Here is a 27,908-nt window from a genome sequence, read left to right as displayed (position 1 = left end):
TCAACCACATTTAAAACGACAAATGGTCCAGCTGATAGATGGATGAGACGTCAATGAGAAACAGGATTCCATTTATGTATTTAACGGCTAAACATAAGAATTTGCAACGTGAAGCCAGAGGACACTGAACTCTGCCAAACGCTCTCTGCCTCCACCTACTGGATTTATTCAGAAATGACACCAAACGCTATCATAAACGTCTTCATAGGCTCAAAGATAATTGGACTGAGGAACAGAATCTAAGAAGCTAATTTAATACTTACAGTTTTTGACTAGGTGAATTATGTAATGGTGGATATCATCAAATGCCTCATCATGACTCATCTGCCTGAATCATTTTATCTACGTCCACTGTCTACTGTCTACTGTTCACTGTCATATGTGCATCTAATGTGAAATGTATTCTTCCTCATTTTGTCTTTAATGATTTATTCAGGTTTATCTTTTTGTCTCTATCGCAACAGATTGAGGTGCACAGACAACCAAAGACTCCAAACCAGGTAATGGCAGGAATCACTTTGCTCAGTACTGAAAATACGGACAAAAAGAGGGAGTAAGACATGAGGAATGCGACAAAGATGACATAACTGCGCAGAGATAAATCGCCTGTTGACTTCTACGAACGACACTGATTTCGCTTTAAATGTTCGTCACTCCAAAGGGCAAACAAAATTTTTACTTTTAACTAGAATGAAGTACAATTGTTGGTACAATTTAATTCTTGATCAGAATATTTAATTTAGACGATTGTATTATCGTGATATAGGATTGTATTGTCCAAAACAGATAAACAGTTATTAATTGTGAAACTATATCAAGAGGCGGAAGTAAGTGAGAATCCTCCTCTCGCCTCCCACTTGATCTTTGTAACCCGATCTTTGTCGGGCGTGTTGAGGGACTGTCCTTCCATCTGGTTTTAGTAGAGCTTACACAAGCTCTCACGAATACCCTGCTGTGTACTTCATAAAGTGTGGGTTCCTTACGGTAATTATAGAGACTACGTTCATTATTAGTAAAGCATCGGTTAGCTTAAAACCAGAGTTGGAGTTTGAGTAGTTTGGGGTTGTGTCGGAAACTCACGTTGACATAACTTAGCTACGTGCGTAAATTAGCTTCATCTTAGCTAACTCTCAAGTTATTTAGCTGTTCGTTTTATTCGAAGCTACACTAGAAGATGGCACAAGACAGTGTTTTATATACATACACACTGTCGCAGTGTATGCTTGCGTGATCTTCATGCTGCAATGTTAGCTTAACTGACTTAGCTGCTCCGCTTTTGCAGAGATTTTGAAGATAAATGTTGTATTTTCTGGTGACGTGTTTGGGGTATACGTCTGTTTTTGTAGTTGTGTAAGGAACTAAAGCAGCTTTTCATATGTCAAATATTTATCCGGGGTGTGGCGTGCGGCGCTCAAGTAGCTCCATACCAGGAAACACAAAGCTGGTGGGTGTGCCCGTGATTTGACTGCGGGATGGAGGTTAATGCTAAACATGTAGTTGGTTGACTGATATCCAACGCTGCTGCTGATGATGATGGATTTACAGATTGATTTATCACTGAACTATAGACGAATTTGATTTTCAAGCAGGCAATTTTTTCAAGAACCTAGACTTACTGTAGGTTAAAGTTTTTCATGAATGTATTTTGCCTGACCTTGTTTGCCTTTTGTATTTACAGTCTATTTGAAGATGTATAAAATCCTTTCCGGCGTTGTTAATGCTCTAAGGTAAGGACGCAAACGACGTAAACAACAGAAACAAGGAAAGAAACAAACCAATGTTTTTGAAATTCATTTTCATTTTGTGTCTGTGCAGCAACCTCGATGTAGACAGTTTTGCGCCCCCAAAACCTGTAAGTGACATCCATTACGTTTTAAGGCCTAGCCACAAATAGTTGTTCTGCTGATTCCAGATGATTAGCTTTTGTAATGCCGGTGCCTCTGTCCCACAGCCTCCACCTCGTATGCCGGTGCAATATGCAGAGCAACGCGAGAGCGATGAGGAGCGACAGTTCCGCAAAGTCTTCCAGCAGCTTGCTGGTGATGTGAGTGCCACCACTTATCTGTCACATGATCTATTCCATTTTATCAATTTTTCCTTATTATATAGGACATGGAAGTGAGCCCAAGTGAGCTGATGAACATCCTCAATAGAATCATCTCAAAGCGTAAGATCTCTTCTTCATATTTTAGGTGTCATTATCTGTTTCACGCATTCTTCTGTGAATTATGTATGTATGTATATTTCTATTGTAGACCATGACCTGAAGACTGATGGTTTCAGCATTGAGTCTTGCAGGAGCATGGTGGCAGTCATGGATGTATCCTTTTAGGCTATATGTGAAATCTAGTTCGAGTGTCTTAACCAGAGGGTGACATCTGGTTATAAACACAAAGTGCAATCTCAGGCAGAGACAGTAAGCTGATACTCAGTATTAATTTCATATTTTGGTAGAAAACACCTAGGCGATTCTTGTCATTTGTAACCTCAGCTGCAAAGTAAATGTGATGTAAATACACCTTAAGTAAATACAGCACTGGTACAATGAACTCAACTGTTCGTCAAAGCTGGACTTACAAACACTGCAGTCTGTTGTCCTTAACAATAATTTAGTCTGACAGCACTGGAAAACTTGGTTTCCATGAATTCAAACACCTCTGGGACAATATCAAGAAATGGCAGGCAAGTATAGCATGCATTTGTTCTATATGTAGTGTATATATTTTTGTTTAATGGTGTATGCTTTTGTGCTGCACAGTATCACTGCTAGCTCTGCCAGTATGAAGGACTTAGATTTGAAGTTTTAGTGTTCTCACAATGAAATTATGTGGCAAGTTTTATTTACATAAGGTATAGATCTGTTTAGCGCTGCTGAAATTGTGACTTTATTTCAAATACAAATGCTGTTTTAGACTCAACTCAAGCTGAATATCATTGATGTGATGTGGATGTGATTAAATATACTTACTGAAAAATAAACTGTTTGATGTGTAAACAAAATTTTATTTGTTGTGTGTGTATGTTGTTCAAATACATAAATATTTACTGTTGTTGAACCATTATCAACCTTCAGGCTGTGTACAAGACTTACGACAGAGATCACTCCGGGACCATTGGTGCAGACGAGCTGCCTGGCGCTTTTAAAGCTGCAGGTGAGGTGTTTCTTTAGAGTAATCACAATAAGCCACAGGTAAAGTAATAGTATTACTATAGCTGCAGTAAGAACTTACAAAAGGGCGAAACATCCAGCTGGGCATGTGTATTGTAAATACAGATATTGGGGTTGACTGAGCTTTTGTTAAAATAATAAAAATTGTCAAAAGGCCATCTATAGGTATAGGGCCTCTGAGAACTAAAATGTTTTTAAACACCCCTTTGTCAAACAGCCTTAGGGTTCATATTCAAAGCCTGCTATAAAGTGAACCGTGGGTTCATCTTTTCATTTCTCTCCATCAGGCTTCCCTCTCAATGATGACCTTTTCAGGATGATCATCCGCAGATACAGTGATGAAAGTGGGAACCTGGACTTTGACAACTACATTGGCTGCCTCGTCAGACTTGATGCTATGTGTCGTAAGTTTAACAAACCACTTTATACATAAACATCTCTTGAAGTTTGATATTTGTCACTAAAGTCACAAAACACAATATTTCCGTTTAACTGTTTTAGGTTAACCAGCAAATTGCATACTGTCAAAATTATTCATAGGTTTTTCCATTACTTAGCACTTTAATGCTTTAATTTGCATCTGACGTTATTAAAACAAAGGCAAAATTATATTTTTATTTAACCATGAAATCCTACTAAGCTTGTAAATCTGTTTTGCAACCTTGGCCAAGATACTTATGGTTTGTTAATGAATATGTCTTCTGATTAAGGTGCCTTCAAAACTTTGGACAAGGACAACAATGGGACTATCAAAGTCAATGTTCAGGAGGTAAAATGTGCGGCTTAGAGATCAGTATAATTATATGTTAATATTAACTAATTTCTCTATATTCAATTCTGCTCTCTGTTTTTCTCTGTTTGTTTCACAGTGGCTTCAGTTGACCATGTATTCTTGAGTCCAGACTGCGTGGAACCACTGTTGTCTACACGGTGTTAAAATATTTTACCAACCACTTCTTATAAATCCTTGTGTTCAGGTTTACTGGAAATATTATTGTGGTGGACAGGGATTTATTACTGTTCGAATGCTTGCAACACAGATAAGAACAAGCCTGCACTCACAATGGCTGCTATAACTGAGTATCACAATACATACTCCTCATGGTTTTAAAAAAAACGTGTAGCAAGCATGAATTACGTGTTATTCAGCCAGCTTTATTTGTAATCTGCTTTAGATCTGTTTGTGCCTTGAGGTCAAAAGTTCCAAAAACGTTAATCTGCTCAAATACCAGGCAATACTGAAAACCAGGTGTAAATAGGAACAAAACATTTTTTTCACCACCTGAACCTTGAGCAACGCTGCATCACCTCTTGACAAACAAGAAATCCTTCCCTCCAGAATTCAATGTGTCAACGGCTGCCCACACATGTTTTAGAGAGTTCTTAGAAGCAGGTGTACTTGGTAATTTTAATTTCTTGGAATACCTGTTTGGCAGATGTACAAATGCACGCCCACTGGTATTTTAGTCATGCCACACAACCCTGAGCAAAGGTCTAGTTGAAGAGAGTAAGTGTACTAATATCTGGGGTACAATGATAAATAAATTTGTAACACTATATATACACTGTTTGAAAGGCATCAGTATCTGTTTAGCCATAGCCACAAGTATTTTATGAAATTATGGCCATTATTGCTAGATTAGAGATTTTTGAGACTTTATTTAAAACCTAAAGGAAAGTTATATAAACGTATGTATTATAGTTTACTACAACTTCAGCGTCATACCCCCAGCAATAGTAATATGCGCTCACTTCCAAAGCTAATGTGGTGTTGACTGGTTGTCCAATTGGCCACTGTGCACAGAATGTTGTTGTTCATGTTGTTTACTAATGACTTTATTACTCTTCACTGTAATCATTTAATATGCCTTCAGTAGCTAATGCCAGCACACAAGGTGACCTGATCATATAAATTGTGAATGCCACTTATGCATGAAGCCAATAGTAAAGATTCGTTATTGTGAATTTTTGACCATGTAGTAAGAGCCACAGTGTTAAACTGTTTTTGAATATGCTTGGTGGAAACATATATTTGTGCCATATTTGGAATAAAAAGGTATCATAATGTGTCTGTGTTATTCTTAATGTTTTAATGTTATTCCAGGCCATCTTTGAATTGCCTCAGGATCTTTCTAATCTAATTCAAACAAGGCTTCCCGGCAGAATTCAATGTGTGTACTTCAGTTGCACCTTTAGTGTCAACGGTTACCCACGCACGTTTTAGAGAATTCTTAGAAGCAGCTTCATTTCTTTTTAATACCAGTTCAGGCAGATGTGCAAAGTCACGCCCACTGTTATTTTAGTCATTGCCACACAGCCTTGGGCCGAGTTCTAATTAAGGAGAATAAGCGACTAATAACTGGGGTACAAGATAAATCCATTAGTAACACTTCTGTTGATTTATTTTGTGAAATAAGGGGCCATCATTGCTAGATTAAAGATTTTTGTTTAACATAATTTATTGAGTTTTTAAGCATGTTTTATTATTGATAGTCTTTTTGATAGTCCAGCTTTTAAGTACATCAACTAAAATGCCATGCTCTAACCATAATCAGGGACCCTGAGTGTTTATAAGCAAATCTTTATAGCGTTGCTTTCCAAAATACTTATTGTAGTATCATTGCCCTCTACTGATAAAAAATTGTCCAGTTATACGTAGAATAGACATAAATAAAATCAAACTGCTCTTTTGTTATGCCATATAACAATAAACATACTGGCTGATAATCCTGTGCCGGACGGCAGACACAATTAGCTGCAATAGGTAAATCAAGCTAGTGCATGATACCAGAAGTTGGATGTTGTCCTTCAAAATAAAATAGATCGTTAACAACAGGTAAACAAAAAAATAAAACAACGAAACCGAAGCATCACATTTGATCTGGCAACGTTATCCTTTACACTCGAGACTAATAATAACATATAATACTGTTATGATTCTCGTCAGTCGTTGTTTAGCTCCCTGCCTTAGATAACGTTAACGTAGCAGGCTAATGCTCCCTAATAACGTTAACCGGACGTGTTGGGTAAATCACTAGCTTCATAGTTTGATAGTAGCTGTCTTGTGAGGAAGTTTATCTTCAAGCTTCTGGACCAAATCTCAACTTGTTTCATTTTGGGGTATGTTCAGTGTCTAATTAGCGATTTCTGCCATTAGAACGTAACATGTGAAGTTACGTGAACTGGGGTCGTCATATTAGCAAATTCACAGCCATGTAGCATAAGCTAATCTTTAACCTAGTGCGTGTTGTATAACATTAGGCTAAAGCTAACTGCATAAGACTGTTGCAGTACAGGACCTTAATAAAATAGCTCGTTGTAAAATAGTAAGAGCAAGCAGGTAAAATGCATTTATTTGAACTACAGGGACTTGTCGATCGCTAGCTAACCAGGCTAATGCATGTGTAAGGTGACTATAGCATCGTCCATTGTTCAGCCACTCTTTCATCGCTAGCATTGATAGCGTTATCAACCTGCTAAACATGTTACTGATAGCATAACATGATGTTTACTTTATGTAGCTGACGGACGAGACTTATTTTTTAGCTTTTGTGTAAGTCTAATGTTATCAAATTGCACAGCTTGTTTACATTAGCGTCCACCAGCTCACTTGTTTATTTACCACCCAAAACCTTTGAGCAAATCGTTAAAAAGAAGGAATACGTGACGATGATTAAATTCACCATCAACTACCTTTTCTCCAAACTTTATTGTTAATCAGACGCCTAACAACCGGACAGACAGCTGGAGAAGGAGGCCAACAACACTACACATGTCTGGTGACGCTGCGTGTGGAGGGATGTCTTCACCAGTTTACTTTAACCAAGACAGTGTTATCCGCTTTAAGAAGAGAAAAGCTCGTTTCACCTTCAGTGAAGTCCACATACTGTTGGATGAAGTAAGGAAGCATCGGATGGTCGTTGTAGGTGTGTCACTTCAATTCATATACAAAGTGTATCATTGTGCTTGGATTCCTACATTATATATATTTAAATGTACAGTTGTAAAAATCACAATCTGAACAATAAAATGTTGATTGTATATTCAGTGAACTTTGTTTTTTCTGCAAAGGCAAATTCAATCGAGGCGTGCCAACAGACATGAAGAAACGCACGTGGGCAGAGATTACTGCGCGTGTCAACGAAATCGGGGAGTGCCAACGTGAAATCATTGAGGTCATCAAGAAATGGTCCGACCTGAAGTGTGACACCAAGCGCAAAGTGGCTGCCATGCGATCTGGGTCAGTGCCCAACCGGGGACTCAACTCACGTCTTTCCCGAGACCTCAATCAGACAGAGAAAATTGTGCTCCAGATCCTGGAGATGGACGACGATCAAAGCACAGGTGATTTCGGGCCACTGGGAGATGACGACGATGTGCCAGAGGAAGAAGAAGAAATGGAAGAGGAGGATATGATAGGCATGAGTTCTCCTAACGGGGCCTTGGACATGATGTCTATGCCTCCACCGTCATCTTACACCGCTAGTGGACTTACACAGTCAGGTAAAAAAGAGGCTCTGTTTCTACGTAAACATAACTGAATCTGACCACAACATCTAAATATAGGGCTTCTGATGTGTAAGGCATTCAGACAGTTATTAAAATTTTTTAAATGTTGCAGGGGACTCATCACAACCTGCCTATGATTTGCAATGTGAAGCACCTCCAACAGAAGGTTAGTTGTCAATATTTGGTTACCAATTAATAACAATCGTTTTTTGTGAAATAACAACACGGGTCCTTTGCTTTTTCCTTGACTCAAGATACTGAACTTGCATTTGGAGATTCGGACGATGACCAAAGGGATGACTTGCTTCATACAGCAAAGCCAACAGAGGATCATCAAGGTAACAATGGCGTCCAGAAACAAGGACGACCTGCAGCTGCTTCCGGGCCTCCGATGTCAACGGCTGCTCTTCCACTGCCAGGGCAGGCCTCACAGAGCACTAAGGACAGCATGCTGCATAATGCATCCCTGAGCCTTCAAGAGCAGCACGCCACCAACATCCTGCTGGAGACGGTTTCACGGTCCCTGGAGCTGCTGTCTGAGTCTGTGCAGCAGCTGGTAGAGACTCAGCAGGAGTTTGTTCGCGAATCGTTGCAGCTCCAACGGGAGACGGTGCAGGTGCTCAGAGACTTCACAGGTGGAGCCATCGCAATCATGCATGATAAATTAAATGGACGGCCAGCGTTATAACAGCAAAGCTTCCAACAGTGTTGTCCGCTTGTATCAGTGACTTCAGGCACAGGATCTTCTAGGCTCCTCTGGACTTCACTGCTGGTTACTGTGCTTTTTATTGGTACTCAACTTTTGTTTTAAGACTGTATTGGTAGAAACATTGCATTTAACAAATTGATGTCTGTGTGGTTAGATGAAAATGGACTAAGATAAATTAATGTTAGAGATAAAGAAAGAACACAACTTTTTTTGCTACTGAAAGCGAGACAACTGTCTTATGAGTTGGAAAATGTTTATAATTAAACAGACTCGACATTCTTTTAATGCTGACACACAAAGAATGAAGAGTTTTTAAGTTAAAACTGTCAAATTCATTTTTGTTTTTGTATACGTTGCAGTTTTTCCTTACGTCATGTCTGGAGATTATCACATGTACTGTAAAGGTAAGTGAATTTCTGCATCTGACCATTATATGGTCCATATGTGTGAGAGCCAAACAGCGTTTCTTAGATACTTTTAAAATATGTGTTATTGAATTATTTTAATGTCTGATTCATGTTTTTACATTTCAAACATAAATGCTTGAATCTGGAATAAACCCTCATGTATTTAAAGAAAGCAGGAGTATTTCCTCAGTCTGAAAAAGGCAGTAGTTGAAGATGTTACTGTGATTTTATTATTGTAATACCCAATAGCTACTGTGTAAAACCCTGGATTTAATGGAGGCAAAGTATGTTTTGACTTTACACTGGATTTAAAACTGTGCTTTGATTGAAACAACATCTGACTTTACTTAAGGCATTACACTGTGTGACTTTGGATTGTTTGCTGGAAAAGTAAATGAATACAGTATGTACAGTATGAATGCAAATCTGACCTGCTTCATAGACTAATCTGAATAATTTCTAAATTGACCTTACAGACCTCTAAATGTGTAAAACATTATTGGCATTGTTAACATGTCACTGCAAATGTGCCCAACCTGAACTGTGTTCAAGAGGTAGAAATATTGAATAAGTATGTTTGTAATTTGTAAGGGGAAAAAACCCATGTTTGTTTGAAGATGGAGCACCTTTTATTTAAAATGTGCATTTGTGTTCAAACCCATGTTTTTTGTGGGTAATGTAGTTTGATCACCCCTTTTCTCCTGCTGCACTAAGCCATAACCTAATGCATCCTCATAAAAGACAGTAGTTTACCGTAGGTGTTTTTGGCAACGTGTTGTATTAAAATACAGCTTCTATGATATACAACTTGACACTACACACAGTTAATCAGAATCTCTAAGTTTTGCAGGTACTAAGAATTTGCAGCAGGGGTCTCTGCTCTGCCACCCTGTGCTGCACGTTTTTTTAAAGAGAACAATGTAATGTGTAGTAATGTACACTTGATCATTATGTTCACAGATTTCTCATGCTCCCTTGTTTAAACAAGGATTCATAGAAGTAAAACACCACCAAAATGTTTGGACTAAATCTCTACTATAGGGAGAATGTTTAAGGAATTTAAAATGACATTTTATGACAATGAGACATTATATTATATTTTCACTGCTGTCTGATATCAGAGATCTTTGTATATACTGATAGGAGACGTTTAAGATCCAATTTGCAGTCTAATTTTAATAATACTGGAAGATGTCACACACTGCTTAGGTGACATATATGATAATTTATTGGGACTCAGAAAGTGTGTTTACTTTACACCTTGTACACCTAATATTGATGATCTGCAGTTAAAGGTAAATTGCATTGAATGCTGTTAGCAGTTACTGTTAAAGTGTTGTTACATAATGGCGTAAGTGCATTCACACAGGGAGAGTTAAGCCACAACGCAGGCTTCTGCCTCCATAGTTAAACAGCTGCTGTCGCTGGCTCCTCAGCAGGGAGTGAGGGAGGATGAGAGGGGGCAGGAGCTCAACAGTGTGCTCCAGCTTCCTCCATAGCTGGAAGGCAGGGGGCAGCACCAGCTTCTACTGGGTGGGGGTGAAGGTCATGCTGCTGGGGCTATTGGATGCTGAACAGGCAGCTGTATTCACACTGAGGGAGGGGCTTTAACCTTCACTTCTTTATGGAGGCCTTAAATCTAAGCCTCTCTGAATAGGCACATAAACGTGTATTCTTCCCATACCTACCTCGTCCCCATCTCGTTAGAAATAAATACAGCTCTAACTGTTTTAGTTAGGACAGTATTTACACCAAAGCAATCCCTGAATGCCTTTACACATAAGCTGTATTACTCCATAGTTCACAAAATGTTACAATCTTGAGTTTGAGAAAATCAAAGCATAAAAGCTGTCAAGCTTAAGTAGATACGTATATACTGTAGATATTAATGTTATGTTAAAACCACCAGCCACTTACTTAAGCAAAATCATTTTCTACAACTTAGATCTGCAACCTATAGCAAATGTTCATGCTTCACGTTGGCTGGTTGACATCTGGCGGGACGTATCGATTCAGAGAGATACAATATGAGGCATAAACATCGACCCATCAATCTGGCACTCCGCAAGTCTTTATGTACGTTCCTCCCCCTTCCATTCCACAGTTGACCTCTGTGCCCCTTCCTTTTCTTTACTTTTAACCCCCACCTGTTCTCAGTCCCTTGTTCCTCCAGCTCCCGCTTTCATCTCCCATCTGCCACCAAATCTGCTGCAGTGAGTCTGGGTCGGGTCAGGAAGGAAAGGTAGGATTGAAGGAAGGCCGATCTGTCGCACAGTTTGGATAAATAATTATCACGCCTACTTTTGTGGCCCAGGCAAAACCAATTCTACATCTGCCCAAATAATTCAGTTTTTGTCTCACTGTTTTTCAGGATATTTTTGACTTTAAATACAGCAGCTTTGTACAGTGACCTTCACACAGCACTGGTCTGTGGGTTGGACAGAGACATGGTGGTTGTTCCCAGATTTCAGCTGTGATTACCCAGGCTGCTCAGTTCGTCTGTCACAGTTAATAGTTAATAGATAAGCTATGAGCTACAGCACCAGCCTAAATGAGTTATTGGCTACTCATTCTGTGTTTCCTCTGCCAGACCCTCAGATTCTTGTGTTATTGTGATGTTATCCCCTACATACATCATACAAAATTGATTAAAGGTCACTATAGTCATACAGAGAAATACACAGTTACCCATGATGCATTATGACTGTTTAACTGTCATAATGTAACAAATTAATTGTATTAGTATTTGTCACAAATTCAGTGACAGGGGTAGATAATGTGGTGGATAAAAAATTGAAAATTAAACAAGCTAAATCTGTACATAAGTAATCAGTCAACAGAAGTTCCCTCTACATGTATGTGTGGTGTGTGCGTGTTGCATGTCACCTTTAGTGATGAATACATAGTTTGCTGCTGCAGAAGTCTCACAGTTATTTATGGTTCCTATAAAGACAAATGTATGTCAAATTGAAAATTGAATTAATTTGAAAATAAGGTAAAAATATATACATAATATACACTTGATTACTTGGACTTTACTTAAGTATAGTTGATTCTTGTTGATCATACTTCATCTGATTAAACTCTCACTAAAAATCATCTACTCATCTATATATATATATATATATATATATTATATATATATAATATTATATATATAAATATATATATATATATATTAATATATATATTATATATATATATATATATTAAGCTGCCAATAGGTTTCTAAAGACATAAAAATAGGATATGGCAGAAGAAACTAGAACCCTATAAAGCTTCCTCCATTATTTACACATTTTTATATTGTCAGTAATCTAGCAGCAAACCAACAATCATGGATGACTGTAGGACCCTATAGTAGATCCAAGGTTGACAGATCAAAGGCAAAAACAATAAACACCTTTAATGTGCTGATTGATCTTCTACATGTGATTCTTTATGTGGGTGCATTGCATCTATTTAGTATATACGTAACATTCTGATGACTTTATAAACCACCTGGACATTCAGGTATATTTTAGTGTTTAGTGTATAAACCTGATTCATAAAACATAACAATTGCATACAAGTTCTAGAATTACTAGAACTATGCACCCATAGTTATTACCAGTCAATGAGTTCATATACTGTAACGTCAATCATTAACTTCACTCAGTAGAGCAGATACACACACATTCATCCCAAGCGATGTCAGTAACAATTACTGACCCACCAAAAATACCCACTCTCTAATTTAGTGTCAGCTAAATTAAATTAGCTAAACAGTTACTCAAAAATGCTGTATAATAAGCACACACTCTAAAACATCATAAACAGCCAATAAATGATGGCTAAGTTAAGTTAGCTATACCCTGCTTAGCTAGCATTAATTATAACTTGCTACTTTGTGTCAATGCTATAACAAAAGAATGAAACTATTGTAAGACTAGTAAGACAGCAACAAAGTCAAGCTATGTAAAATGATCTTTCATATATTAATATTTAATTAATCTCAGTCTGTAAAACAAACTGCCCAACAAGAAAAATGTAACAAATTTACTGTTTACTGTATATCACTATTATCACAGTATTTCTCTTTCACTGCAGCGACTCCCCTTTGTCTGATTTTCTGCTCTAACCTTGCTGTTATGTTGCGTTCATCAACACGACAATTCCTAACTTGCGAAAAGCCTAATTGATATTAACACACATCAGTGCCATCAGTCATAAACTTGCTTAAAGTATGCACATAGAGAACCTTACCTTGAAATGGTCTGTAATGAGCAAAATGCCAAAGGTTAAATACAAGGTTAAATCGTGTTCATTTGCATGTTAAAAAAATCCAATATCTATTTTCCCCAGGTCCCTTTAACTAAATACCTATTGCTGAAAATGTGCTTTAGTATCAACATTATTTAAATTTGCCTTTTCAATACTGAAAAATAAACAACGTTCTGTCAACATTCATTAAAGGTTTACCGTTTGAATATTGAAAAAGTATTGTTTTATCAACACTGAATTTATATTGTATACTGTTGAAAATTCAGCTTTAACCACTGATGATTCTGATGAAGTTTCAACATTGATTCAATGTCACCTTGCTAGAACCAACTCTTTCATTTTTCATCTTACTGTGAAACACCCCAGATGTGTAAAGGGGTGAAAAATACACATCTCACATTTTTGGATAAAGCACGTTGCACATACTTGAAGGACGTGTGAGCTCAAGGTGCAGTGGATCATCACTTCTAGACAACCAGGAAATGGCAATTATTGCTATGAGGAGAAATTCGACTGGCTCATCACGTTAATGTGTTCAGTTGGAGGAGGCGGGTTTGTGTGTGCATGTTTTACCACCCAGCATTTTAAAATGAGACCGGCCAATCAAGAGAATGACTTGCATAAATTTGAGATACCCTTGCATACACACCCAAACAGAGCCTCACAATCCACACCAGACACCCACGCCACACATCCTATTGTCCTGCACAGTCAGACAGCAGGCTGGGGCTGCACAAGTGTCAGTAACAGACCCACTTCTCCCCCGAGGGCCCACATGGGTTCGATCCCCCGTCTCCAAGGGTCCTGGGGGAAAAGGAGCTCCAAGCTGCCCTGAGCTGCAGAGGAAGCAGATGCTGGCCACTCCAGCTAATGAGACTGAGGGGGAGGTTTGGGAGGAGGTGACTCCTCTTCGGTTCCCATGCCCCGTGGCACGCTCATGTCACACTCCTGCAAGTAATATGGATGACAACAGCAAGAGGAGACGCACTGTCCATCTGCTCTTCTGACACAAAGACACCCCCCAACTCTGGCCCAGTGGAGAGAAGGTCGGTGCGTGTGTCCTGGGAGCTGTACAAGGAAATAACATGATTGGAAATGATTACACACGCAGCGATATAACTTTATTGTGTATAGTTGCTGATGTGTAGTTGTTTTGGTTTCTGTTTTTTTGGTAACGAAATGTAACATTTTATTCAGATTTATTATCATGGATTTTTTTTTAATCTCTAAGAGGTGTTTTTTTTCAATTCATCCTCAAACAGATATGACAGCAGTTCATTAGGATTTAGTCTTTGCTGTAAATGTAAACCAAATCAAGTCAGTATATGAAGCAGATAAACTTTTACTGATCAGCAACAACAAGCAGAACTTCAGAGCCACCTCCGCCACGTTGTGCTGCATCTTGTTTTATGCAGTTGTGTTTTTGGCCTCCACGTTCATTGTTCTGCAGTAGAAGCGTGCCAGGAGACGGGGGCCACTTCAGGCACGCGTCGCGTTCCTCATTATAATATCAATAGCCACCAACTGTTTACTACCAAACACATAATCCAGCAAACATGCTTGTAGTGTGTGAGACATTGAAACGTCATATGTTTGACTTTATGGTTTGTTCAAACGTTCTTCATCATTTCAAACTTGAAGAAATGTTTTTTAAACTTTTTTTTTAAACCATATTTATAGTCACAATCAGTTAAACTCAACCAGTGAACATCACTTTGTCCAACTACTGGTGACAGTAAAGTGTTGGGATACGAAATGTGGCTGTTGAGCTACTGCGTAAATACGAACTACTGTAACGCCGCGTGTCTGTAAGTGACAGGTGCGGAGCCCGACGACCGAGCAGCCTTCACCTAAATCAATGAAGGCGGTTTGTGCGCTGGCCTGCGCCTGGTGGGGGACAATAGCCGAGTATACACACACACACACACACACACACACACACACACACACACACACACACACACACACACACACACACACACACACGCCCACCCCCACGGGAACCCGTGTACCGTTGATTACCATACAGCTGTTCGCATGAGATCCAGACAAAAGGAACGTGATAGTCCAAACCCTCGGACCTGAGCGCGCAGTTTCCACCCCCACAGCCTGCGCTCCTCAGCAGCAGGCGCTCGAAGAGCCGCACATTGTGCTCTAATCCAGCACTGCCCACTCTCTGTCCCCCGACACGCGTCAGAGTAATTATAATGTTAGGCGCAAAGATTGAAGACTTGCAGCCTATTCATGCCGCTTCCTTCTGATGTGAAGCAACTGTAAAGTGAAAACACTCTGTGAGCCCTTAAGTACGAGGACGGGTGTTAATATGTGCTGTAAACAGTATTTCATGAAATCGAAGAAGATCCTACTGTAAATCAGTTGTTCAAGCTTCACTTCTCGTAGTTTAAATTACTTCAGCTTCGAAGGAGATCTGTCTTTGACCATTAACCACATCAATAAATAACAAATAATCTTCCTTTACAACATCTTAAAGTTTGCTTTTACTTTCAGTGAGTTTAAAGCTATAACATAACCAACATTGTCACGCTAATTAGAATTCATGTGAAAATGCTCAACATATTTGCCATGCGCAGCTTCTTATACATATTCCTATTAGGAACTTTGTCCAGATGTAACGTGGGGTGTCCAATTCCCCAGACGGGCCGCCTGCGCGCGGCCGCTTCCCCCGAGGCTCCGCTCCGACTCCGCCTCGAGGCGCGTGACGCGGAGCGTCTGAGGAGCAGCGACAGTATAAGACCCCCGCGCACAGTCACGCACCAGGACCATAAGAAGAGCGCGAGCGAGGAGAGAGATGAAGAGGATTTAAGAGCATCAAAAGGACACACGACGCGAGTGATGAAACGGGTTTGAGAGTCGTTCCGCAACACTGCTCGGTTCCGTCTCAGCTTCTTTGGGATTTTACTGCGCACTTTGAACACGGAGGAGTGGAAAATAAACGCAGGGGAAATGGCACAGCTGCACGTGAGATGCCTCTTGGCCTTGGCTTTACTACAAACTGTAAGTCGCCTTCCGTTGGAATCGCCCACGCAACCTTTGTACTGCCGCTCACCAAACTCCATCTCTGTCATTGCAGGTTTTGTCCTCCGGTGTGTTTGAGCTGAAGATTCATTCGTTCCACACGGCGCAGCGCATCTGTAGGAGACACAGGGACTGCCACATATTTTTTAGAATATGCCTGAAGCACGCGGAGGACGTGATTTCAGCGGAGCCGCCTTGCACGTTCGGCACCGGTCAAACCAACGTGATCCGAGCCGATCACACGTCCATCTCCAGCAGCGCTGCCATCAGGGTGCCTTTCCATTTCAAGTGGCCTGTAAGTGCACACGACGACGATGAGGATGCTCACTGCTCTTTTATTTGAAAGACATTTTCATTTCAAAGTACAAATGTAAAGTGAATTCACGTCACCCTCCCTCTGTTTAGGGAACTTTTTCGTTGATCATCGAAGCGTGGAACGCGGAGTCTCCGACCGAATACACCGGTAGGTAGTTTTTGTGCCTACTCAACATTCATGCAGACGGGACGCCTCCTTTACGGTGCGCGGTGTGTGATGACAACGCGTCTTCCCTCGGCAGACAACCAGAACAACCTGGTGAGCCGCCTGGCCACCAGGAGGAGACTGGCCATCGGCGAGGACTGGTCCCAGGACGTGCACTTCGGCGAACAGAGCGAGCTGCGCTACTCCTACCACGTCTTCTGTGACGAGTTCTACTTCGGGGACGGCTGCGCCGACTACTGCAGACCCAGGGACGACACGCTGGGCCACTACACCTGCGACGAGGAGGGCAACCGCATGTGCCTGCAGGGCTGGAAGGGGAACTACTGCTCCGAGCGTGAGTACAGGCCTGATCCGGTGGAGGCTATGCTCCATCACCCGCTACTCTGGTAACACAGCAAATTAAAGGGGCTGAAAGACTCTCACATCTCCCATGAAATCTGGAGGGATGTTTGCTACAGTTGTGTTTTATTCTCAGTGTGCAGCGTCCAGTCTGTGTGTGTGTGTGTGTGTGTGTGTGTGTGTGTGTGTGTGTGTGTGTGTGTGTGTGTGTGTGTGTGTGTGTGTGTGTGTGTGCGTGTATGTGTGTGTGCGTGTATGTGTGTGTGCGGGTGTGTGTGTGTGCGTGTATGTGTGTGTGTGTGTGTGTGTGCGTGTATGTGTGTGTGTATGTGTGTGTGTGTGTGTCTGTGTCTGTGTGTGCGTGTATGTGTGTGTGTGTGTGTGTGTGTGTGTGTGTGTGTGTGTGTGTGTGTGTGTGTGTGTGTGTGCGTGTATGTGTGTGTGTGTGCATGTATGTGTGTGTGTGTGTGTGTGCGTGTATGTGTGTGTGTATGTGTGTGTGTGTGTGTGTGTGTCTGTGTGTGTGTGTGCGTGTATGTGTGTGTGTGTGTGTGTATGTGTGTGTGTGTGTGTGTGTGTGTGTGTGTGTGTGTGTGTGTGTGTGTGTGTGTGTGTGTGTGTGTGTGTGCGTGTGTGTGTGTCCTAGTAGATAAAAGAAAGCGTTGCTCCCCAGCAGTGTGCCTACCAGCTGCTTGGCTTAATACTTAACCAACAGGGACGTCTGGAACAGGGCTGGGGTCAGACAGGGGGCCCTTAACGTGTGTGTGCGTGTGTGAAGGCGTGCCCATTGTAACCACCCCCCTCTCCTCTCCAGCCATCTGCTCAGCGGACTGCAGTGAGAAGCACGGCTACTGCGAGGCCCCGGGGGGCTGTACTTGCCGCATGGGCTGGCAGGGCCCCTCCTGCAGCCAGTGCGTGCGCTACCCAGGCTGCCTCCACGGGACGTGCACGCAGCCGTGGCAGTGCAACTGCCAGGAGGGCTGGGGGGGCCTCTTCTGTGACCAGGACCTCAACTACTGCACCAACCACAAGCCCTGCGCCAACAGCGCCACCTGCACCAACACGGGCCAGGGCAGCTACACCTGCACCTGCCGGCCCGGCTACGGAGGCACCAACTGTGAGCTGGAAACCAACGAGTGCGACAGCAACCCCTGCAAGAACGGGGGCAGCTGCAACGTGAGTGTCAACACCTTACTCTGCCACTGCTACTGTGTTTCATATGTCACCATGCGTCGTTATGCTCAATTATTTTCCTTCTCGCCACAGGATCTGGAGAATGACTATTCCTGCACCTGCCCTCAGGGATTCTACGGGAAGAACTGCGAGATCATCGCCATGACGTGCGCCGACGGTCCCTGCTTCAACGGCGGCACGTGCGTGGAGACGACGACCGGAGGCTACACCTGCCGCTGCCCTCCGAGCTACACGGGCTCCAACTGCGAGAAGAAGCTGGACCGCTGCAGCAACAGGCCCTGTCTGAACGGTGAGTCTGGCGCCACCTAGTGGTCGAATCTAATAAGTGTGGAAACTGACACCACTCAACACTACACAGGCAGCCTTCAGCGTGATCCTTTTAAGGTGCTGATTACATGAATGCTGAACTGAATCCGTTGTGCAGGTGGCGAGTGTCTGGACCTTGGCCAGAGCATCTTGTGTCGCTGCCAGGCGGGATTCACCGGGGCCAACTGCCAGATGAACATCGACGACTGCGCTTCAAGCCCCTGCCAGAACGCTGGAACCTGCCAAGATGGCGTCAACGACTACACCTGCTCGTGCACCCTGGGGTACACCGGCAGAAACTGCACGGTGCGCTCGGACGCCTGCGGCGCCCATCCGTGCCAGAACGGCGGGACCTGCTTCACCCACTTCACGGGGCCCGTCTGCCAGTGCCCCAAGGGCTTCATGGGTCCGAGCTGTGAGTTCACGCTCCAGCCCAGCTTCAAGCCCGCTCTGCGTCAAACCTCTCAGCCCACCTCCGCTACCGTCACCGTCTCCTGCGTTCTGGCCGTGTTGGTGCTGGTTCTGGTGGTGGGCATCGTCTTCCTGAGGAGGAGGAGGAGGCTGCAGGGGAGGAAGCAGCTGAGCGACGTTGCCGTTTACAATGACCTAGAGACGGTCAACAACCTGGGAGGGGGCGAGAGGGAGGCCTTCCTGGGGCCCAACGGCCTGTTCAAGATCAGCAACAGCACGGCTCGCCTCAGCCTCTCACTGAGCCCAGAGAGCAGGTCCGGCTACAGACCAGAGGCCAGAGGCGAGCGCCAGGACTTCATGTGGCGCGACGAGGCCCGACTGGGCTCTGCAGCTGGACTGAGATGAACTAAAGCCACGGACAAGCAGGGGAAGGAGGATATTAGCACTTGTTGATCCTCTCGCTTCATGCACAGTGAGGAGAGAAACGGAGTCATGAGATGGGAGCCATTCAGCTCATGCTAGTAAAATGTTAGCATAGAAAACAAATGAACTGCTCTAATGGAGACTTTACAAAGATTGTTGTAACAGTGTAAGGGGCAAAGCTCTTCCATGTTAAAGACCCAAAGACACAAATAATAAGATTCACTTTTCACAGGACCTATCACACAAACCAAATACAGGAAGTCACAACAGTTAGAGCAGCTTTGGAAAACCTGCCCAAAAAAATCATCTAGACTTTGCTTTCAGTTCACTTTGTGTAATAGTTTCTCATTTTTTAAAACACACTTTTGTTTTGCTTTTCAATCTTCCTTTGACCATTATTTCCTTATTGTGCGCACCATCATTTGAATTACTTATATTATTTATTTATTTGAAAACCTATGTTTATGGCTTCGCTTCGATTGTCACAGATGTATAGATATATTTATATGATGCTGAATGAAGACCGACACTCAATGTGGTACCAGGAGGTTCTATGTAGGCTGCACAGGCTGGTGTGAAATATCTCAAAGATATTCAGGGCAGGAATATAAGAAAAATGCTTTATCACACAGAGTCAGCCAGTAGTGTAATTTATAAATATATAGTATATTAAGTACTGACTGGGTTGCTTTTTTCACGTGCCATTTTGATTTCATGCCAAAGTTTCTGTTATTTTCATTTAATTTCATTGTGTTGTGGATGTGATGTGGAATAAAGGATCTGCTTGGATGCCTGGATCGACGCCCTGTGTGCCTTTACTCACACACACGACAGCAGCAAATATGTATCAGTGAGCTTTAGTTTTTCCTTCATTTCATTTCCCTGACACATGAACCTGTGGCCTTTATATGTTTTACAGCAAAACACACAAAAACAGCCAACTCAACACTGACTTTGTCACTTACACATTCTACCATAATATAATATGTGTATTCTGTCAAAAGGTTTATACACTGGTCTTTGTGGCTGGACATGATTACCATAAGGTCATATTAAGGCTTTAATAATAACTGTAGTTATTACTGTACATATTTTTCCCTTTCAGCTTTGAATATGTGTTAAGCGTATTTAATCAACAGCATTAAATTGTGTTGTTTCGTGGATTATTCCACGAAAGTTACTGCATATTTTTTCAACTTAGACCTAAAGTATTAAACCTGTATTTTGCATACAGAACCTCCCTAAATCTATTCAAAAGTCAAAATTCAATTGACACAAAATCTGATTTATAAAATATAAAAGATTAAAGAAGTTTCTAAAGCAAGAATAACTTCACAGATCACCAGTGGATTACAAGCTTCTAAGGAAGTAGCTGTCACACCCATCTAATTAGTCATTTCCTACCCTCACATCGATAAACATCTGCTGGACATCGTTTTGCTCAGAACGACTCACAATTTTATAAAACAAAAGTTTCCCATAACATTTTGAAAACTTAAACCAGGTAGCTTTTCTCTGAGAAACGTGTTTCAGTTATGATACAAATGGCTTTGAAGGGTTAAAGTCAGTTAGGACAAGATATTTGTCAAATTAAACAAAATGCAAAATGAGATCTGCCTCGAACACTTGCTTCTTGATTGGAGCAACCTACAGTACAGAAAGTAAGAACACAAAGCAAAGGCCAGCCTCCCTATAGATATAAGCTATGGACCAAGCTGCAAACCCTGGTTCTGGGTGAAAATTCCGACAATCAGGATTTTGTAACTTGACTTGACTCATTTAAACAACATATTTTCCTATGACTCGCCTTTCTTCATGGTTATTTCTGAGGCTTTGGACACCAGTCCCCTCTGCTGGTCTGTACTGTAGGTATGATGAGCTGGTTCACGCCCAGGCTGCTAATGGGAGATGAAATAAGCCACAAGAAAAAGTCAGAACAAATCTTTTACTTCAAACATAAAATCCACATATGCCCGAACAGACCACAGCCGAGCTCTACTTTCTTATTTTCTAATATTATTCACGTGACGTCAAGTCTTGCCAGAATGAGAAGAGTAAGATCGTTTAAATAACAGAGAAAACAGCCATAGGCCTAATCCTAATATTGATAATATTGATCAATAAATCGATATATTGCGTGAGGTTTTCTTCTTTGTTTCCTAAATGCCTTTTGTAAAAGCCGACAAACTGAAGTAAAACCTTCTGTAAACTCGTCTTACGTAATGTGCTCCACAGCGACACTTCGTAACGCAGAACAGCTGGTTTTGTATGTGTTCCCTGTAAATACGCACCAGCAGGGAGTTAAAACGCTCGTCACCGCCTCCCAGCGCCTCCGCGTCCTGCACAGCGTGAAGAGGACCAGTCAGACCAGTTCAGCGCAGAAATGGCAGCCGACCGGTCGACGGCGGACGAACTCGGTGGAGTTGATTCGTCTGAGTTCGAACCGTTTCAGGACTTCGTGGGAAACATCCCCAAGAGACACGCCCGGGTTACCGTCAAGTACAACAGAAAGGCGCTGCAGAGGCGACTGGACGTGGAGAAGTGGATCGACGAAACGCTGGACCGGCTGTACTTGGGTCAGGTGAGTGTGTGAGCGTAGGATCAAGGGCCAATGAGTTCTAAGAGAACAACAGTGTGGGTTTAACATTTATCGTTTTTAAATTATAAAGTCAAATCAGTGGAATCATTGGGATGACATCACAGTCTCAAAAATCACATCCAGGCATCCAGCAACCAGAGATGAGCAATGGGGTGAGCATGAGTGAAGGTTAGGAGGCTCTGCCTGGTTCTCCTTAGAAGGCCAAGCCTCCTACAGATGTGAGGTCCACAGCTGTAGGAGTCTCACTGCATCCTTCTGTCTTTCTGCCTTACATGGGCAGCGTGAATGTACCAGGGAGATAAGTGATGAGAAAAAGGAGGAGGAGAGACTGTGTGCGTGTGTGTGTGTGTGTGCGTGTGCGTGTGTGTGTGCGTGTGTGTGTGCGTGTGTGTGTGTGTGTGTGTGCGTGTGTGTGTGCGTGTGTGCGTGTGTGCGTGTGTGTGTGTGTGCGTGTGTGTGCGTGTGTGTGTGTGTGTGTGTGTGTGTGTGTGTGTGTGTGTGTGTGTGCGTGTGTGCGTGTGCGTGTGTGCGTGTGTGCATGTGTGTGTGTGTGTGTATCCCAGGAGGAGGTAAACACTGTACATCTGGCTGAAAGGCAGGAGAGTCCGTAAGTGACAAAGCTGAGAGTATTTTGGGCCAAAAAGTGCAGGAATGTGCTGTGAAAGCGAAGTATGATGATCCAATCCAGATTACAGCCATTGAGCAACTCTACATCTGAAAAAGTAAACAGGATCCTGCTTTGTTTGGGTAGAACTGGCCGTGACAGCTCAGTGATTTGTGGAATTTATTTCCCATGAAGATAAAAACAAGAATCGTGTGTGTGTGTGTGTGTGTGTGTGTGTGTGTGTGTGTGTGTGTGTGTGTGTGTGTGTGTGTGTGTGTGTGTGTGTGTGTCTGTTTGCACTTACAGTACATGATTTAATGTAAAAGCCTGAAGTCGAATGAACTCAAACGATGTCATTCTGGTACCAGAAAAATTTGAAAGATTCAAGAAGCTGCTGACAGGAAAGCACTGTGTTGAAGTTGTGCGATGTTCTGCCTGGTTGCACAGCGGTGCAGCGGAGTGGAGGGACGCGTTGCTTCTTCCCTCAGCTGGAACAATGAGCGTTTGTTCAAACAGAGCCGGCCACTGTTACACTTGAGCGACGGCACACATTACACGTCTTCCCAACTCTTCAATAGATTCGATACAGAGATAGAATTCAATACGGTATTTAATACGGTTGAAAGTGCATCTCTCCTGTTTGATGACTCCGTTTGTTGTGTTTACTGCAGGAGGCGGACCTGCCAGAGGAGGTGAACATTGACCAGTTGATTGATCTGCCTAATGACGAAGAGAGGGTCCAAAAGCTACGGGTACCGTGACATAATGAATGAGTCTGGAGTCAAATAAACAAACACTGGATGACATGAAATGAAGGGTTCACATTACACTGCGCTCTCTTCTACTGTACGTTATGCTAAGAACAACATTGTTCTCTTCTTTGAGCAGGAGCTTCTTCAGAAGTGCAACAATGAGACTGAGGTAAATTTAAACTCAAATGATTAAATACACACATTGAATATGCAAATGTCTTCACGCCCACATGGTCAGAGCTAAGCTGAGGATTCTCACACCCCAACAATAACTCGCCTGTGCAGTCTGATTGTTTCAGTTGAACTCCTCAGACAATGAGTCCTTCTGGCCTCAGTTTTGACCTTGACCGTCACTGAAACAGCTGCTTCCCCTGAAAGGAAAATCTTTTAGTTCATTTAGGAATTGGGAAAAACACACAAACATATGCATCAACACACAGAAACAAAATCCCAAGTCAAGCACGTTTTTGTTGTGTCAGTATTCATTAGAATGTGCTTATTTTTACCTTTCATTCACATTATTACAATTTTTATCGGTCGCTTTGACCTGTTTTGCGTAATTAGGTTCCACCTTGTTTCATCATCACTATTACAGTGCATCAGACACATGTAGCAAATGTGTAAACCCATTCTCATTGAGTTGACACATTTTCTCCTCCCTTTTGCCAAACAGTTAACACTGACATCATACAGTATAAACTCCATTGTTTTAGCTTTGGTCAACAACAAGAAACCATCTGTTTCTAACTATTAGAAAGGAGGAGGTCTAAAGCAGAGACTGAGTATCAATAGTGTCTGTGTCTCATCCTCCAATAGGTTTGACTGTATTTTGGTTTACATGTCTTTCCTGTAATATTTACAGTATTTCAGTTTTCTGCCACAGTTTGACAAATGAATGTCATGGATTCAGTAAATCAAATCGAATTCTTTGTAGTTTATGTCATATTTACCTTTTATGCAAAGACAACAAACAACAGGCTCCAAAGACAATCAATAAAGCACTGATTCCCAATGAGATCAGTGGTTTGTATTTTGCTGTCCACTGTGTTATGACTGATTGGACGTGTTTATGTACTTGGTTGCAAGTTGTATTGTTTGAAGGCAAAAGGAGTTTTTGCTGCATATTTCTAGTATTTTACCAGTTACAGCCTTTAGCAAACAAAGCGCGTCAATATGACATTGGAGCCGCTGTTTAGACCTGTGTGTGAACTGTTAAGAGAATGTGTTGTTTCACTGAGCGGCTGCGTCAAAGCGACCGATAAAAACTGTAATCACAAGCACTCAATCTGTTTTCCCATTATTTATAGTTATATTCTATATTAATTTTTTAAGATATATTAACTCATAAAACAATACAAAAATGTGTAGAAATGTCTGACTCACTGTATTTGAAAAGTCCATTGTTTTGCATGAATATCTAAAAGTAATTTATATAACACTGGTAATCACTATTTGAAAGGACGTTGTAGCTGAGTGACAGAATAGCACAAATGATACTCTGTTGAACCAGATGGTAAATGCATGTCAAATCCTTAAACTGCCTTCATGCACTGATGCCCCCTCTGGTCCCTGTGTGTCTGCTTCTCAGACCTTCATCAGGGAGTTGGTGGAAAGGCTGCAGGGAATCCATAAGCAGGATGAGCTGCAGAGCGAAGGCATGGAGCATCCGGTCATCTGTCACAGCCACCACCGTCACGAGCCCTATCACTTCAACAACCCGCCGCAGCACAAGCCCAGCGTCGTCCACCAGCCGCACAGCCAGAACCAGACCCTCTAACGACGACGGAGGCCTCTGTCCCACGCGTTTAGGCCAATAGTTTGACAGAAAGAGGCTCACTTGCTTTCCCGCCGTGTTGTATTTTTGACTGATAGCTTAGATTTTTAAACAGAATGAGAAAATAGTGCACCTTTGAAGCTAATCTAAGATCAAGTCTTCAGTCTCAAGGTGCTGCGTAACACAGAACTGGTAATTATACAACAGATTAACTGACAGTATTCATGAGAATTGTATGATGGATTTACCACCAACACCCGCGTCTCAACTTTACTTGACTGTAAAGAAATGCAGCTGAGACGCAAGACTTTGTAGCACTCACTGATGAAGTATGTGATTAAAGTAGATGAAGGATCAACAGGTGCAAAACACGTACAGTATAAGGGTCATTTATGTGGTAAACTTTCAAAAACGATCGAGGTTCTTGGTTGGAGCCTCAGAATCGCCCTGCGGAGACACAAGAACCTGGTAGAAGCGCGAGCATTTATCATGTTAGAGAAATTAGCTTACAGTAGGTGGATTTTTTGAAGTCTTAGCACCAGGCGCTGGTCACTGTCTGAAGGACGAACGAAGCATAGGGTGATTTATGGAAAGAAACAAACACAAACATAAAGTATCAAAGTCACTCAAAACACTCAGTCACTGCAAGGCAGAATAAAACTGGACAATGGCTACAAACTAACTCACAGAACAATGTTCCTACTCAAACTTACAAGGCAGCTGAAAACAAAGCAAACTAACCAGTGTACATGAAACAGCCCAGTCCTGCATCTACAGAATATGCAGAGGTGTGGGTGATGGGCAGTGGACTCACGCGCACCTTCCATCCAACCTGGTGGAGCTTCAGAGCTTCTGTCAGAGCCTGAGCCAAACCTCCAAAGTAGCTGCTTCAGCATCGGTGGGTTTCATTCCACTTTTATAGGCTAATCCTAGTTTTGGCTTGAAGTTTAAACATTGATGATCAGCGTTGCATCTTTTTATTTGTAAAATTAATGAACACTAGTGTGAAGGGCTGTGAACAGTCTGTGAAGCAAAAACCACCACTGCTTCAGTTAAACAGGAAATACAAACGTTCTGTCATGCGTTGTGACGCTGGAGGGAACCCTCTTGCAGTATTTACAGTCATTTGTACCGTTTTGTGTTTCAGTTGTGCTGTTGTGCTTGAGGCACCGGTCCTTTGCAGGAACTGCTAATAAAGGTCCTTATCTTACTGAGTGCACTGTGTTATTTACTGTTTCATGCTTTGAGGCTGTTTTTTAAGTTGTACTGGACTTTTGTTGAAAGGTGTGTCTTTGCTACAGATGTTGACAACTGGCTGAGTGTGCGTCACAATTACTGTGTGTGGACCAAATAAACCCATTGATCTGAACTGAAGACGACACACGTTAGCAGCCACATTCACCTATTTGTGTTGGTTTGTATTTTATTTCTTTACTGTCCCCTAGCAAGTAAGTTGGGGTTGATTTACATTTCCATATGTTGTAAGGTGTTGTAAAAGTTATTTATTGCTACCATACATGCATAAACTACTTCAAACTGAGTACACGGCAGCACTTGAGGACAAGGCACCTCCACTCCTGCTATCTGGCTGCATGACGCTTGAAACACAAAACAAGGAACACACTGTGATGATCTGTGGGCTTTGTCTTCATTTCCTGTTTTATTTTGTATGTACATCCGGTTTCTGCCACCATGCCTAGTTTAGTCTTTACTTACGGTCACATGTTAGTCCAGCTGTCATCAATCTGTTAGTTAATTAACTATGGTATTTAACTGGCAGTACTTGTAGCTCTCCGCCAGATTGTCGTATCCGGTACCTCGTTCCGGCGGTCCTTCTATGTCTAGTTACTAGTGATGGTGAGATGAAGCCTCACGAGGCACTGAACCACTTGAGACAATTGGTTCGAGAAAGGTTTTATTTCTCGAAGCTTCATGTGTGCGCGGAACCAGCTACTGGTCGAGTGTTTGATCACAGGCAGCTGTATCTGAACCACATAATGCGTGATGCATTGAATTGAACTGTCTGCTGGAAATGACAATGAATTACAAAAAATGTATGACCAAATAATTTCTGAACATAAATCATCCCATAGGTCCATACTTATTTTTGTAATGTGTGTTTCCCAAATGGTAAAATCACAATATGGCAGGTTAAGCTGTTTTTCTGAAAATGACATGGTCCTAATAAGGCAGAGGACAGTGAAAGTGCTTGTGGGCACAGATTATGCTTGTGTAACTTGGACTATTATGTACAGGACAGGGGAAATTTCTTTCATTTTTATTTAGAAACAACAATTTACCACACAGGGGAAATCCTCCTCTTCCTCGCTGGCTCCATCCTATCACCAATCCTCCTCTCCTCACGCTCCTGAATCTCTCTAAAAACTCTCTAAACTATCTCCAAACTATATAAACACTATCCGAATTCTACTATCCAAACTCTCCAAACTCTCAACTGACCTCAAAGTCCACGTCTGAGATAACGTGCCACACACTTTACTGTAAATGTGGTAATGTAGTGTAATACATTTGCCAAAAAGAAACTCCTGAACGCAACACAATCTACAGTAAGTGATTTATTTGTTTGATTTATTATGTGATTTTGTTATGACCACCATATCTGTGTAGTGATAATCAGGCTTTGTGTCCTGGTTCAAATAGAAGGTAATACTATAATTACTACAAACATGCCAAAAGGTGATTAAACTACTTTTAAAGTACAATCATTATGCAAACATTAGTGTAGCTGAACTACTTATTTATTCCCTCGGAGTTAACTTCTGCCCAAGACTGATCACATGCTGTCCAGGTTAAAGTGGGATGCAGATTAACTGTATGCACAGATTTAACTGGAATGGCTCCAGGACAGGAGAATAACTAATAAAATACACACACAATGCAATGAACCTATAGAATGAGGACAGAGGTGTGT

At 41.9% G+C, this 27,908-nt stretch overlaps 4 protein-coding genes across 7 annotated transcripts; all 4 read left to right on the top strand.

Moving 5' to 3' along the window:
- The first annotated feature begins 833 nt into the window (after nt 1-833).
- capns1a (calpain, small subunit 1 a) lies at nt 834-5,236 on the top strand. Of its 2 annotated transcripts, none has more exons than XM_029173934.3 (11): nt 834-984; nt 1,679-1,727; nt 1,816-1,852; nt 1,952-2,044; nt 2,110-2,167; nt 2,256-2,320; nt 2,614-2,682; nt 3,074-3,152; nt 3,457-3,573; nt 3,880-3,938; nt 4,039-5,236. In XM_029173934.3, exons 2-11 carry the CDS (start codon nt 1,690-1,692, stop codon nt 4,063-4,065), a joined length of 642 nt encoding a protein of 213 aa, XP_029029767.1. In that variant the 5' UTR covers nt 834-984; nt 1,679-1,689; the 3' UTR covers nt 4,066-5,236. The 2 variants fall into 2 exon arrangements, with proteins under 2 accessions (XP_029029767.1, XP_029029768.1); XM_029173935.3 differs by having other exon boundaries at nt 881-970.
- Nucleotides 5,237-6,005: 769 nt separating this feature from the next.
- On the top strand, nt 6,006-10,058 carry zgc:153990 (uncharacterized protein LOC768125 homolog). 3 transcript variants are annotated; one of them, XR_003788169.3, is made up of 6 exons: nt 6,006-6,289; nt 6,891-7,095; nt 7,241-7,672; nt 7,791-7,844; nt 7,933-8,469; nt 8,747-10,058. XR_003788169.3 is itself a non-coding variant. In XM_029173932.3 (5 exons), exons 2-5 carry the CDS (start codon nt 6,942-6,944, stop codon nt 8,364-8,366), a joined length of 1,074 nt encoding a protein of 357 aa, XP_029029765.1. In that variant the 5' UTR covers nt 6,006-6,289; nt 6,891-6,941; the 3' UTR covers nt 8,367-10,058. The 3 variants fall into 3 exon arrangements, 2 of the variants coding, with proteins under 2 accessions (XP_029029765.1, XP_029029766.1); XM_029173932.3 differs by having other exon boundaries at nt 7,933-10,058; XM_029173933.3 differs by lacking the exon at nt 6,006-6,289 and adding an exon at nt 6,364-6,509 and having other exon boundaries at nt 7,933-10,058.
- A 5,544-nt stretch (nt 10,059-15,602) lies between these two features.
- dlb (deltaB) lies at nt 15,603-20,042 on the top strand. The gene is made up of 7 exons (XM_029174528.3): nt 15,603-16,072; nt 16,149-16,388; nt 16,499-16,556; nt 16,651-16,908; nt 17,728-18,089; nt 18,180-18,396; nt 18,532-20,042. The coding sequence occupies exons 1-7, from the start codon at nt 16,022-16,024 to the stop codon at nt 19,227-19,229; spliced, it is 1,884 nt and encodes a 627-aa protein (XP_029030361.1). The 5' UTR covers nt 15,603-16,021; the 3' UTR covers nt 19,230-20,042.
- Nucleotides 20,043-21,531: 1,489 nt separating this feature from the next.
- Nucleotides 21,532-26,186, top strand: ppp1r14aa (protein phosphatase 1, regulatory (inhibitor) subunit 14Aa). The gene is made up of 4 exons (XM_029174373.3): nt 21,532-21,828; nt 23,122-23,202; nt 23,339-23,371; nt 24,791-26,186. The coding sequence occupies exons 1-4, from the start codon at nt 21,631-21,633 to the stop codon at nt 24,977-24,979; spliced, it is 501 nt and encodes a 166-aa protein (XP_029030206.1). The 5' UTR covers nt 21,532-21,630; the 3' UTR covers nt 24,980-26,186.
- Nucleotides 26,187-27,908: the final 1,722 nt, after the last annotated feature.

This window comes from Betta splendens, chromosome 14 (assembly GCF_900634795.4).
Source record: "Betta splendens chromosome 14, fBetSpl5.4, whole genome shotgun sequence".
Lineage (NCBI taxonomy): Eukaryota > Metazoa > Chordata > Actinopteri > Anabantiformes > Osphronemidae > Betta > Betta splendens.
Note: the sequence above shows the minus strand (reverse complement) of the source record. Positions and strands in the feature narration are given on the sequence as shown.

Coding starts and splice junctions, on each gene's coding strand:
- capns1a (XM_029173934.3), top strand. CDS start 1,690: ATGTATAAAATCCTTTCCGGCGTTGTTAATGCTCTAAG. Junction 1,853..1,951: donor GTTTTGCGCCCCCAAAACCT/GTAAGTGACATC, acceptor TCTGTCCCACAG/CCTCCACCTCGTATGCCGGT. Junction 2,168..2,255: donor CAATAGAATCATCTCAAAGC/GTAAGATCTCTT, acceptor TTTCTATTGTAG/ACCATGACCTGAAGACTGAT.
- zgc:153990 (XM_029173932.3), top strand. CDS start 6,942: ATGTCTGGTGACGCTGCGTGTGGAGGGATGTCTTCACCAGTTTACTTT. Junction 7,673..7,790: donor TAGTGGACTTACACAGTCAG/GTAAAAAAGAGG, acceptor TAAATGTTGCAG/GGGACTCATCACAACCTGCC. Junction 7,845..7,932: donor TGAAGCACCTCCAACAGAAG/GTTAGTTGTCAA, acceptor CCTTGACTCAAG/ATACTGAACTTGCATTTGGA.
- dlb (XM_029174528.3), top strand. CDS start 16,022: ATGGCACAGCTGCACGTGAGATGCCTCTTGGCCTTGGCTTTACTACAA. Junction 16,909..17,727: donor GGGGAACTACTGCTCCGAGC/GTGAGTACAGGC, acceptor TCTCCTCTCCAG/CCATCTGCTCAGCGGACTGC. Junction 18,397..18,531: donor CAACAGGCCCTGTCTGAACG/GTGAGTCTGGCG, acceptor TCCGTTGTGCAG/GTGGCGAGTGTCTGGACCTT.
- ppp1r14aa (XM_029174373.3), top strand. CDS start 21,631: ATGGCAGCCGACCGGTCGACGGCGGACGAACTCGGTGGAGTTGATTCG. Junction 21,829..23,121: donor ACCGGCTGTACTTGGGTCAG/GTGAGTGTGTGA, acceptor TGTTTACTGCAG/GAGGCGGACCTGCCAGAGGA. Junction 23,372..24,790: donor AGTGCAACAATGAGACTGAG/GTAAATTTAAAC, acceptor TCTGCTTCTCAG/ACCTTCATCAGGGAGTTGGT.